Source organism: Aptenodytes forsteri, unplaced genomic scaffold (genome assembly GCF_000699145.1).
Source record: "Aptenodytes forsteri isolate BGI_AS27 unplaced genomic scaffold, ASM69914v1 Scaffold479, whole genome shotgun sequence".
Lineage (NCBI taxonomy): Eukaryota > Metazoa > Chordata > Aves > Sphenisciformes > Spheniscidae > Aptenodytes > Aptenodytes forsteri.
The window spans coordinates 1149162-1161249 of NW_008794627.1; the positions used below are offsets into that span (position 1 = coordinate 1149162).

The 12088-nt window shown below is 38.1% G+C and overlaps 1 protein-coding gene across 4 annotated transcripts in view; it reads left to right on the plus strand.

The window, feature by feature from the left end:
* Nucleotides 1–12088, plus strand: part of PPP2R5E (protein phosphatase 2 regulatory subunit B'epsilon) — a 70674-nt gene that overhangs the window by 53826 nt on the left and 4760 nt on the right. For all 4 annotated transcript variants that reach the window (XM_009273373.2, XM_009273374.1, XM_009273375.2 and 1 more), the window contains exons 4-11: nucleotides 62–154; nucleotides 5868–5998; nucleotides 6083–6142; nucleotides 6787–6895; nucleotides 7886–7939; nucleotides 8042–8092; nucleotides 8949–9068; nucleotides 10200–10327. In XM_009273373.2, the coding sequence (XP_009271648.1) occupies nucleotides 62–154; nucleotides 5868–5998; nucleotides 6083–6142; nucleotides 6787–6895; nucleotides 7886–7939; nucleotides 8042–8092; nucleotides 8949–9068; nucleotides 10200–10327 (746 nt within the window). The remainder of the gene's footprint in view (nucleotides 1–61; nucleotides 155–5867; nucleotides 5999–6082; nucleotides 6143–6786; nucleotides 6896–7885; nucleotides 7940–8041; nucleotides 8093–8948; nucleotides 9069–10199; nucleotides 10328–12088) is intronic.

A 12088-nucleotide genomic window follows, 5' to 3' on the forward strand; every position in this document is an offset into this window, starting at 1 on the left:
AGAGTAATCAAGTCATAAACTAAACCATGGTTGTTTTGGTTTGTTTTTTTTTCTTTTTCAGCTTGTAAATGAGTTTTTCATACGATTTTTGGAAAGCCAAGAATTTCAGCCCAGCATTGCCAAAAAGTACATAGATCAGAAATTTGTATTGCAGGTAAGCTGATCTGTTTTCTTTAAGGCTTCATTTTGCTTTTGAAAAAGATTTTGGTTTAGAAGTTGAATGTGTAACTTTATTTGCAACAGAAGAAAGCTAAACAAGCATATACAATGAAAGTTTTCAGTCTGTGGAGGTAGGGGAAGTGTGTGTGTGTGTGTGTGTTTATATGTCAGTCTCTGTTGCTGTAGATATATACAATAGTTGGGTTGGCTGCAGTTTTGATACCTTAATCAAAATATTTGCCTTACTGGTTATGAGAGGGAGCTGAAACAGTAACTGTTGAAAAATGAAAGGTTTACTACCAAGTAGTCTAAAAATGCTGCTATCTAGAGAGACTACTTAAACGCCGCTTTTAATGTGTCTTAATATTGTTAAAATATTTCTGTTGGAAGGGGAGAATATTTCTCCCTTCTATCTCTGCTGGAGAGCTGGCAACAGGGGCAGAAGTTCATTAACAAACCTATTCCCAGTTTGAAAGCAGTACTGAAAACAGTGACGCTGTAGTGGTCAGGGAGGAAGTAAATCAAAAGGCCATATAAAGTTCAAGCTCTGTTAAAAGCATGGAAGAAGAAGTAGCACCAATAATCAACAACACTGGCAAAGAATGGTAGCTTTATTTTGTAGCTTGCTTGCCATCTTATGGCTAAATGGAAGAGATGGCCTGTGTCAGTTCGTCAGCTGGTAGTCAGGTATTTTACACATATTTCATCTTTCTCCTCCTTGCGTACAAGCCAGGCTTCTTGTGTGCTTTGTTATTTCACTTGAAACTACAGTAGTTGGTCTTCTCTATTGAGGAATTTTCGTCTGGGCCTTGACAGATGCCAGAACAGAGGTGGCTGAAGGAAGATGTTTTCTGGGATAAGCCAGGGAACTCCACAGATACGACTTTTGTCTTCAGCTTTCGGGAATAGTCTTGTCTTGTGTTTTCTGTTCCCATTGTGAATTTTTGTATAACTGCAAAGTCAGAAAGAACTTTGTGTTTAATGTTGTCTATAGCTTGCTTTTGAAATCAGGGAAATTTAGAAAGATTCTACTTAGTTAGAAAAGGGAGTTTCCTTGCAGGCTGAGGCTTGAATAAAAGCCAGACTAGAAGTGGCAGGAGATACTCAGCATTTCTGAAGACCTTTCTCTCACCCCTTTGTCACGGAGCTTTTATCTTTTAGTGCTCAGGCAATAAAAGTAGTGCTTTTACTGTCCTTGTATGTTATTCATATGAAAAATACCTGAAGAACGTAGTTAAGGGAGTAATTTCCATCCTTAAATTCAAAGAAGGGACTTCATTTTCCTTATTAATATCACAAGACCTTCTTCACCCTACAAAAGCTGAATACTGATTTGAACAAGGGAGTGTTCACCAATCTGATCATCCAGTACCTGGTGGAGATGTAAGAATATGCGTGGGGGGTAATCACTCTTGACAGGTTTTTCCAGACTGATTTTATTTTCTTTAGATATAGCAGGATTGCATTAGAAGGAATGCTTGTGTTCTGCTTCAAAATCTAGAGAAAATAATTCCTAGATGCTCCTGTGATGTGCTGCTGAATTTGGTCATGACTGGTGGCATCTCACTCATGCCCTTTCAAGGCATTCAAACCTGTTACAATTTGGCACAGGAGAGTGGGTCTAAAACAAGGATTTTTTTTTTTTTTTAATTATTAATCCTGTTAGTCTTTAATAAATTACTAAATGAAAGAATGGTATACTGAAAGAGGGAAATACGAGATTTTGAAACCTGCGTATCTGAAAATGTACGATATGACAATTAAGAGTTCGAAAGAATTCTAAGAATTCGTAAGTTCTTGCCACATGGTTAGGTGATGCGTTTTTATATATTGCTATGCACAGCACGTCAATTTAAAATTCACATTTTTCTATAAAAAGTTCTGTTGAGCCTTATATATACATGCAAGCAGATATATTTCCGTGTGTGTAAGTGTGTTTAGCCTGTAGGAACTGGGGTGTCCTTCCACTTCTTATTGTTTTTGTTGTGGGTCTAGAGTAACACCTAAAAATCTGTGACTACAGATCACTTACATAGGAAACCAATTTGAGACTTAGGAATATTAAGCATGTTTGGTGTTTCATGACACTGACAACACAAGTGTGACAGTCTTTGAAATCAGCTTTCTCTCTAAATTAATTCGTTTTTTTAAAATGTGAGGAACTTTAATGAAGTGTTTTCTTGGTAGTAAGAATGCCTATATGAAAAGGCATTTCTTTCATTGCCTGGAGCAGGTTGCCCAGAGAGGTGTTGGATGCCCCATCCCTGGAAACATTCCAGATCAGGTTGGACGGGGCTCTGAGCAACCTGATCTAGTTGAAGATGTCCCTGCCCACGGCAGGGGGGTTGGACTAGATGACCTTTAGAGGTCCCTTCCAACCCAAACTATTCTATGATTCTATGATCAAAAAACGATACAGTTTTTTAAATGGGCATTTTTCAATCTTTTTCTTGTTTGCTTGCTTTTTGCTTTTGTTTTTTGAATATAGAAGTGTTTCTGGCTTTCAGCTGTATGTTTTGATAAAATGCTGTACTTAACAGTGTAACTGTTCATTTCTAAAGCCTGCTTATATACAGTCTGAAATGGTTGGCAGTGGTTGCTAAGAGACATACTATTCAAATATATCCACAAGTGTCTGTGTTATGTAGGTTGCTATTTTGGACAATTTATTTCCCTTTTCTATGTATGTTTAGTGTCAGAATAATCATGTTTAATTATGGAAGTCTTGCAGCTTATCTGTAAAAATAAGACTTTATTGTTGAAACCCGATAACAAATTGGACATATCAAAATAATTATCTTTTTTTTTTTTTTTTTTTTTTAATGAGAGACTGAGTCTTAGTTCAGCAGTGTTTCCACAGAGGATCTGTATAGCAGAACTGGAAATATAAATATTTTGCTCTTAAAAGCAATCCAATAAGAAAATTAAAAACATAAGTGTTTCCAGCTGTTTGCTGTCTTTGGGTGAAACTTGCTATTTGGGGAAGAATGAGGTGACTATTTATTTATTTAACTGTAGAATTAATTGAACAAAGCGATGTGTTTATAACCTCTGGAGGGCAGCTGACAAACCTTACTGTTTCCTCATGAAATTCCCACCACAGATTCATACTGCAAGGAAAAGATAGTGGGATCTCATTACAAGCTACAGAAACATCCAAAATAATGAAGGACAATATGTACATCAGTCCTAAACCTGGATGTTAGAAAGCAAAATCTCAGACAGCTTAACAACTTTTAATCATCTTTTTCTGTCTTTTTTTCTTTTTCACCTCCTCAAAGTTGTGTAGCAATTTAACAGAGATCAGGTAGTATACATACACTGGCATATCTACTTATAAAAGGTATTTATAATTTATCTATTTGTGAATCCAAGATATTGGATAATGGATAATTTGGGTGAGGAATTGGTTAGATGGTCGCATCCAGAGGGTAGTGGTCGATGGCTCAATGTCCAGATGCAGATCAGTGACAAGTGGCGTCCCACAGGGGTCCGTATTGGGACCAGTACTGTTTAATATCTTCATCAATGACACAGGCAGTGGGATCGAGTGCACCCTCAGCAAGTTTGCAGATGACACCAAGTTGAGTGGCGGGGGCGACACACCAGAGGGACAGGATGCCATCCAGAGGGACCTGGACAAGCTCGAGAAGTGGGCCCGTGTGAACCTCATGAGGTTCAACAAGGCCAAGTGCAAGGTCCTGCACCTGGGTCAGGGCAACCCCCAGTATCACTACAGGCTGGGGGATGAAGGGATTGAGAGCAGCCCTGCCGAGAAGGACTTGGGGGTACTGGTGGATGAAAAGCTGGACATGAGCCAGCAATGTGCGCTCGCAGCCCAGAAGGCCAATCGTATCCTGGGCTGCATCCAAAGCAGCGTGGCCAGCAGGTCGAGGGAGGGGATTCTGCCCCTCTACTCTGCTCTGGTGAGACCCCACCTGCAGTACTATGTCCAGCTCTGGAGCCCTCAGCATGGGAAAGACACGGACCTGTTGGAGCGGGTCCAGAGGAGGGCCACAAAAATGCTCAGGGGGATGGAACACCTCTCCTGTGAAGAAAGGCTGAGAGAGTTGGGGTTGTTCAGCCTAGAGAAGAGAAGGCTTTGGGGAGACCTTATTGCAGCCTGTCAGTACTTAAAGGGGGCTTATAAGAAAGATGGTGGCAAACTTTTTAGCAGGGCCTGTTGCGACAGGACAAGGGGGAATGGCTTTAAACTAAAGGGGGGTAGATTTAGACTAGACACAAGGAAGAAATTTTTTATGCTGAGGGTGGTGAAGCACTGGCCCAGGTTGCCCAGAGAGGTGGTGGATGCCCCATCCCTGGAAACATTCCAGGTCAGGTTGGCCAGGGGTCTGAGCAACCTGATCTAGTTGAAGCTGTCCCTGCCCACGGCAGGGGGGTTGGACTAGATGACCTTTAGAGGTCCCTTCCAACCCAAACCATTCTATGATTCTATAATTTTGTTCTCTACCATTCCTGTAATAATTTTCTGACAGCATCTTACACATTTGTAAGACCTCTTTGGCAAACTGTCTTCGTTTCTCTTGCAAGACAGGTACTGGTTGACAGTTACTTTCTTTTTCATGCAAGAGGGATACTGGTTGCTTATGACTGCTACCTCAAACTTCCCTGTTTTCTGTGCATTTGGGGGTTGGGGGTGGGTGTTTTTTTGTTTTTTATTGTTGTTTTGTTTTTGTTTGTTTCTTTGGTTTGTTTTGTTTCGTTATTAAATAAAGTTTACCTTCAAACTTATTCCAAATGTCCACCAGAATAGCCAATGTTGTAGTGTCAAAAAAGATAAAGAAGGGGTAGGGGGAAGCTCATACTTTTGTGGTACAGGATTCAAGGGAAATAGAACAAAGATCTGCAGGTGATATTCCTGCTGCTCATTTCATGCCTTAATTCTTAGAGGCAGCTTCAGGTGTTGGTGTTTTGGGATATATTTTGTACAGTACCAGACACCGGGTGGCGTTCTCTTTTGACCAAGTACCACATAATGATTTTGCTGTTTTAAAATCTTACGAAGAGTTGCTTAGTAAAAGTGGGTTTTCTGTTGTGGTTTGGTTTTTTGAGTGGGTTGTTTCTTTGTTTTTCCTAAACTGGATGTTGAAGTTACCATTTTGTTCAACCTGGAGGATTAATTCCCCCTGATGCTTTGAGTTGTATCGATTGGTGGAGATCCTGTAACAGCAGATGCAGTGCTGGCATAGACTTCACTGTTGAGTCTTTCCACAGCGTGAAGGCCATGCAATCACTAGGAAGGCTTAAGAGCTCATAATATAAATTACAAGCAATTAGAAAAATGTGACCTTGACACAATGTTGTGGGAACAAAATATTAGAGCAAATGAGGATCTTTTAGTTCTGCAGAGTGAAGGAATGGTGGATGGTAAGAGGCAAACTGTCTTATTTTGTAGATATGACAGCATCTAAGAATTTATTTTATTTATTTTTGGGGAGAAGGAAGGCAGCATTTTGGAGCCAGTTAATCAAAAGTTTATTAGTAGTTTGAAGATTTCCAAAGTTGTGTTATGTCAGAAGTGGAAATTAATAAACTGAGTTTCGTGATATTTCAACACCTTGGGTAACACGGATACCACATTCTTACATGCATGTGCTTTCATGAATTTAACTTTTTATATAGAAGTCTGTGTGTGTCATACTTGTCAAATGTCTACTGTTTCAGTTCTCTTTTTCCTTTAAACACAGCTGTTGGAGCTGTTTGACAGCGAAGACCCTCGAGAACGAGACTACCTAAAAACAGTCTTGCACAGAATTTATGGCAAGTTTCTGGGTCTTAGAGCATTTATCCGAAAACAGATTAATAATATTTTTCTACGGTAAGTTGTGTCAGGGAGTACTTTTTGCTTATGAACATTTTAGGAAACTGATATATTACTTATATTTAACTTGTCTTTTTTTAGATTTGTTTATGAAACTGAACACTTCAATGGCGTAGCTGAACTGTTGGAAATTTTAGGAAGGTAAACGAGTCTTTATTTATTATCTATCTTGAACTTCCCTTCTGGACACGTCAGAAGAGTGTTGGATTCGGAAAAAGTATTACTATAAGCCCTGATTTTGAAAACAGATGTGCGCACATGCTCATCTTTAAGCCCATGTGCAAATCTCTGTCACATCTTTGCCAAGAGTATATAACTGGATGCAAGTTACAGCCAAAAGTGTTGGATTGATTTTGTGTGTGCGTATGTGTGTGTGAAATTTTGTGCACTACATCCTTACATGGTGCAGAATTTTTTATTTTTTGAGCATACTAGCAGTGTGAGTATTTTGAGTAAATCTAATTCTGGTAAGTTAATTACTCAAGAACACCTTGCTTACATGAATTTACAGACCAGATAGACAAGGTCTTATCTGTTTGGCAACAGGTTTGTGCAGCTGTTTATATGATTATTCGAAATCGGAGCTGAATTGCTACCTAGATATGTACTGCACTGCTAATATGAAGCAGGACAAAAGTCAGCACCTGTTTGCAAATGGCATGAGCCTGCTATTTGTAAGCAGGTGTTGACTGCTAATTTATTTTAATCTAGAAAGTGCTCGTTCAGAACTCAAGAATGTTTTCTGTGATGATAACACTAACAAATATTTCTCTTCTAATTTCTAGTATTATCAATGGTTTTGCTTTACCTCTTAAGGCAGAGCATAAACAGTTTCTGGTGAAGGTGCTGATCCCTTTACATACTGTCAGGAGTTTATCACTCTTCCATGCACAGGTAGAAATTATAAAAATATTTTATGCTCAGTTAGAATGATACTTTTTTTTTTTTAAGGTTGCTTTGGAAATTTAATTGCATAGCACATAAAAGGTGGGGGGAAAGTTTTGAAATGTGGAAAAATGCAATAGGTTTTTAAAAATTGATTTAATGTGCTTTGTATGATAAATGTCTTGCTTCCATTCTGATTAGATAATTAAAAGTGTAACATACTTCTGTAACATTTTGGGGATTTTGTTTAGTAGTTAAACTCTCTCTTTAGGTTTTCCTCTCTGCTATTTTCTCATTCTCACAAGTTTGCCTTTCCCATTCCCTCTCCCAAGAGGATGTTTGGGTTTCCTTAGTCTTGTTCTGTCAAGGATCTTCTTCACCCTGGCAACTTTCTGAGTACTGATACCCAGATTTTTGCATAATCTTTAACATTCTCCCTCACAGATTTCTTAATATTGCATTTATGCTGTCATATATCTTTATACATTCAGCTCTCATGATGTAATTTTTCCTCTGATAAGTGATACCTGTTGCCTTTCTCGTTGATTTTCAGATAGTGCACTCTTTCTTATGCTGATAAAGCCGTGCTTTATAAATATGTTATTCCAGGTTTAGCTGTGTCGGCTCATCTTGCAAGAGTTTTCATGATTTTGCCGATGTATAAAATGTGTAAAAAAGACACAGTTTCAGAGCGTAACAGAAGCTTCAAAACATTGGTTGTATGACTGTATTTAGAATTCCAAGTTGCTCGGATTTGTATTGTATATGCTACTTTGTCACCCTAATTTTTTTTGTAATCTGTTCTGTTGTTTCTTATGAACTGAACTCTGAGTGGATCTGCACAGTGCAAACTATGCGTCTCAGTTTAAAATTGGATGCAATTTGAGAAAGCTGTATAGCATCTTGCCTTGAGTCTCTTTTTTTAAAAAAAATGTTTCTTTGTGGTTTCTTTATAGAAATGTTCTAACTTCATTTTCTTAAACCTTTACCTCTTCACAGCTGGCGTATTGCATAGTACAGTTTCTGGAGAAAGACCCCTCACTCACAGAACCAGTAAATATTTCTTTCATACTTTTTTTTTTTTTGCATCATAAACAGCTTACCCTGTTGAGAGAAAAGTAAAAAATCTAACTTTTTTTTTCCCTTCTAATTTAGGTCATTAGAGGTTTAATGAAATTCTGGCCAAAAACCTGCAGTCAGAAAGAGGTAAGTGATATGCTAGTATTAACGAAATGTAAGAGTTATTTTCTTCTACGATATATTAGGAGGGGAATCTTTTGATATTTCCAGGTAGTTAGCACATGCTGTGGTGGATCTTGGTATTAATTCTTGTAGGTGATTTTCCGTACTTGAATTCTGTTTTCTTGGGCAGTTTTGACTATGTAGAGAAAAGTTTGATAACCATGGTTTCTATTCACAAAATAAGCACTGGTTCTTCTGCAGAGAATTTTTTTTTGTTTTAGAAAGGAGAAAATAAACATAGTTGAGGATAGATTGGAAAACTGTTAGATTTGGAATTTTTTATATGTGAAGATACTGTTTTTCCAGGGAGGATGAAAGATATTTTATTGTCTGGCGTTTACCTAGTAAACACGTAAAAGATGCAGTTAGACATTTGCATTTTTATTTCAAATTCTTGATGCAAATCTGAGTTTCCCTAATGAGATTTTGTGACACATCAAAACCGTTACTTTGAATATTGCTTACAAAAATGAGGTAAAATTAAGAGACTCCTTAGTTAACACAGTTTAAGCCTTGGCCAAATTCTTTGTCTCTATGAGGCTAGGTTTTCAGCATGGATATACTGGTGCAATTCTGAATTTTCTTGTAAAGGACTACTTAAAATACAGCATTTGCACACACTCGTCCTCCTCCTTTTGAGAGACTGAATCCAGAAGCTGCTAAAGGTAGAACTGATCACATTTTTTGAGAGAAAATATATATGCTGAGCTAGTGAGGCTTCCATTTCTCCCTGAAGTGGTAGAATTTGAGGGTTACCAGCATTTTGCTGATCAAGATGATTCAGAGGTTTTATATTCAATGCTTCCTTCCTTGCCTTTAGGTCATGTTTCTTGGAGAGCTGGAGGAAATCTTGGATGTAATCGAACCATCACAATTTGTCAAAATCCAGGAACCCTTGTTTAAACAAATTGCCAAGTGTGTCTCTAGCCCTCATTTTCAGGTCAGTGGTAGAGGTTATTGTTCATATAGGAATGTATAGTCTCAATTTCCAACATAACACCCCCCCCAAATATAAATACTATTTTATGTTATGTGGTTTTAAATACTTGTCTTCTGGATTTCTGTGGAAGAGGGTATGTTGCAGTGGAAGTTTAGTTCTGAGCTCCACGAATAACTTGTTAGATGTATCTGGGGTTACAGCACATAACTTGCCATTCTGAGCCACATAAGACCTTAAACTGTATCCAAACAGACTTTGAGCCCTTCTGGCTGTAGGTGACAGGTAGTCACCGTATGGCCTTTGGACTGATAGACCACGTAGGATGTATTTGCTCCCTTTTTTAGCACAGTATTGTGCAGCATTCTTGTTTTCCTACTTACTTCCTCCTGTAAGGAGATGTCTAGTTAGAGGTGATAGAATCCGTAGCCTGTTTTCTTCACATTGCATAATGGGAAGAAGGGGAATGAATAAGTTTTAAATTGAATCATATGTGAAGAGGAGATAGGATTCATGGCCTGTAGTGTCTCCATATTAAGCTAGGTGACCTATCCGGGCACAAAGGCAGATGTGACTGTTGTCAGGTCTTCCTTGGACTACACTTGTTTTTAGCATAATTTAGATCGGTGTTTTCCCTCCTACCCCCGCCCAGCTCCTCCCCAAGGTAATTATTTCATTGGTACCTTCCCCACACTTAAGATATCTCTCCCCTCTTATTCAGCCCAGCTACTGGGCCTTCCCCTGTCTCCTTCCTCTGGTATCCCAGCACTGCTCTCTTCCTTCTGACTGCAGTCACAGGATTGAGGGAAAGGGGCGATGGGAAGTGTGTCTGCTCTCCCTTCCCCTCCACAGCTGCAGCATTAATGCAGTGTCTGCACCTGGTCTTCAGTGAGTAACAACATCACGCTCAGGGGAAAGAGAGAGTGGATGCTGTGGGATCTGAATTACAGGATAAAAACTTAATTCCATTAATGCATGTTATGCTACTGATTAAAGTAGAGTTTTGATTGCAAAATGAATGATTCCTGTTAATTCATCTTTGTGAAATTTCTCTGTGATTTGTTTTTCCTTTAGAAAATTACAAAATTATAGGTGTCTGAATTCCTGTTAATATTTTATTCCTTTGATTCAAAGGTGGCCGAACGAGCGCTGTATTATTGGAATAATGAATACATCATGAGTTTGATAGAGGAGAATTCAAATGTTATACTTCCCATCATGTTTTCCAGCCTTTATAGGATTTCTAAAGAACACTGGAATCCGTAAGTTTTTACCATTACACTTTATCTTACCATTTGACATACCACTGATAAACTTAGGGAATGTCTGCTGAAGAACATCTGAACGGGAGAGATGCAAATTCAAAGCTGGCATGAGCAGGTGCAACTCTGTTAATGCCAATATAAATTAGTCTATACTTGAGCTTGTCTCAAAATGTTTTTAATTATCTGGTATGTGTACAAAAATCAGTACCTTATGGGATAAAAATATACCTTCTCACAAGTTGGAAAAAAGAGAAATTAGATGTTACATTGTTATTGAAAAAAAAGTGTTGCTCATCAAGCATAATGTCTTAAGCCTGGTTGTAAATTGTCTAGAAGAATATTGCTTGGCATTAATAAAGCTTCGTGGCTGTATCATGGATGATATGGATACCTCTGGTAGACCTCTGGTACTGGCATTTTTCTAAATATCTATGAAGCATATACACATTGATATATTCTTAGGTTGGGTTGTTTTTTCTAAATTTATTCAAATACAGCTGCTCTCTGTTACGCACAGTAATAGAGCAGTTGCTTCATATTGATATCCTGTTAATTCGGCGTTTTTATTTTTAAACTGAATGACCTAGTAGGAAGTGTTTTAATGAAAAATACTATTGCAGTTAGATGCCATGTATTCTATACTTTAGTTGAAAAGTTTCTCTTAGTCAAGATGGTTACCATTTAGTAAACCCAGTATTTTTAATGAGCTGCGCTATGTTCAGGTCCCAGTTGCTTTAAGACCTTACTGTAAAGTATTTGTAAAATATTTCATCTTTTCAAACATTAGTCTTTTTGTTCTTTACTTAGCCAAACCCTCAAGTTTATGTGCTTACATGACGAATCTAATGCTACTGGAAAGCTTGTGTAACTAACGCTGGTTACAAAAAGACACTTTCCATGGCATAGTACCGCATTACGAGTCTCCAACCTGCCTGTGCTCCTGCCCAACCTTTTATACTGTGCACTGGGATGCTTCTGGTAGTGAGAATATTCCGGTATCCCAGCTCACAAGAGTTTTCATACCTGCAGGAATTTTGTGCCTTTTGACACACAAGCCAGGTTAACATACATGTAAAATAAAGAAGGTATTTAAAGAATTTTTTTATTTATAAGAACATTTTTAAATGTAGGCAAGAAAAATGAAAGTTTATTGAAAGAGGTGAATGATAAACAGGGGTGCGTGGGAAATGGCACATAGTTTGTCTGCTGTATAGGTTAGCTCCCAAGATTCCTGGCACCTGTAATGTTGATTCACTGCCTCCTGGCTGAAGAGCTGTTTCTTAAGCAGCCCTGAGTCTGAATGTGACAACCATAGCAGTGGGTCAGGAACTGGGATCTCTTGATTGATAATCTATTCCAAATTCTTTGAAAGTTTTTTAGATTTGTTTCTTTCCCTTCTCCCTTTTCAGTTGCTTTGTTGTTTCTTTATCTTAACTCTGCCAGAAAGGAATTTTGACCTCTAGATATTCAGACTATTGGCAGACCCATCTTATTGGCAGACCCATCTTACTTTGGAAATTCTAGTATATTTTAGGTTAGTTATCCAGTCAGATGGTATAAATGAGTATACTTATTTTACCTTTTTTGAACCTTTGTGGGACAGAATGCCTTTGAAGCCTTTTTGAAATTATTATTATTATACATAATTTCTTCCTGTATGAACAGATCATGCCTGTCATGTTTTATGCAAATAAGCAACTCGAATTCAAATAAGCAGTGGTGTATTGGCTCTTGGGTCAGGTCAGGAACAGCAATAAG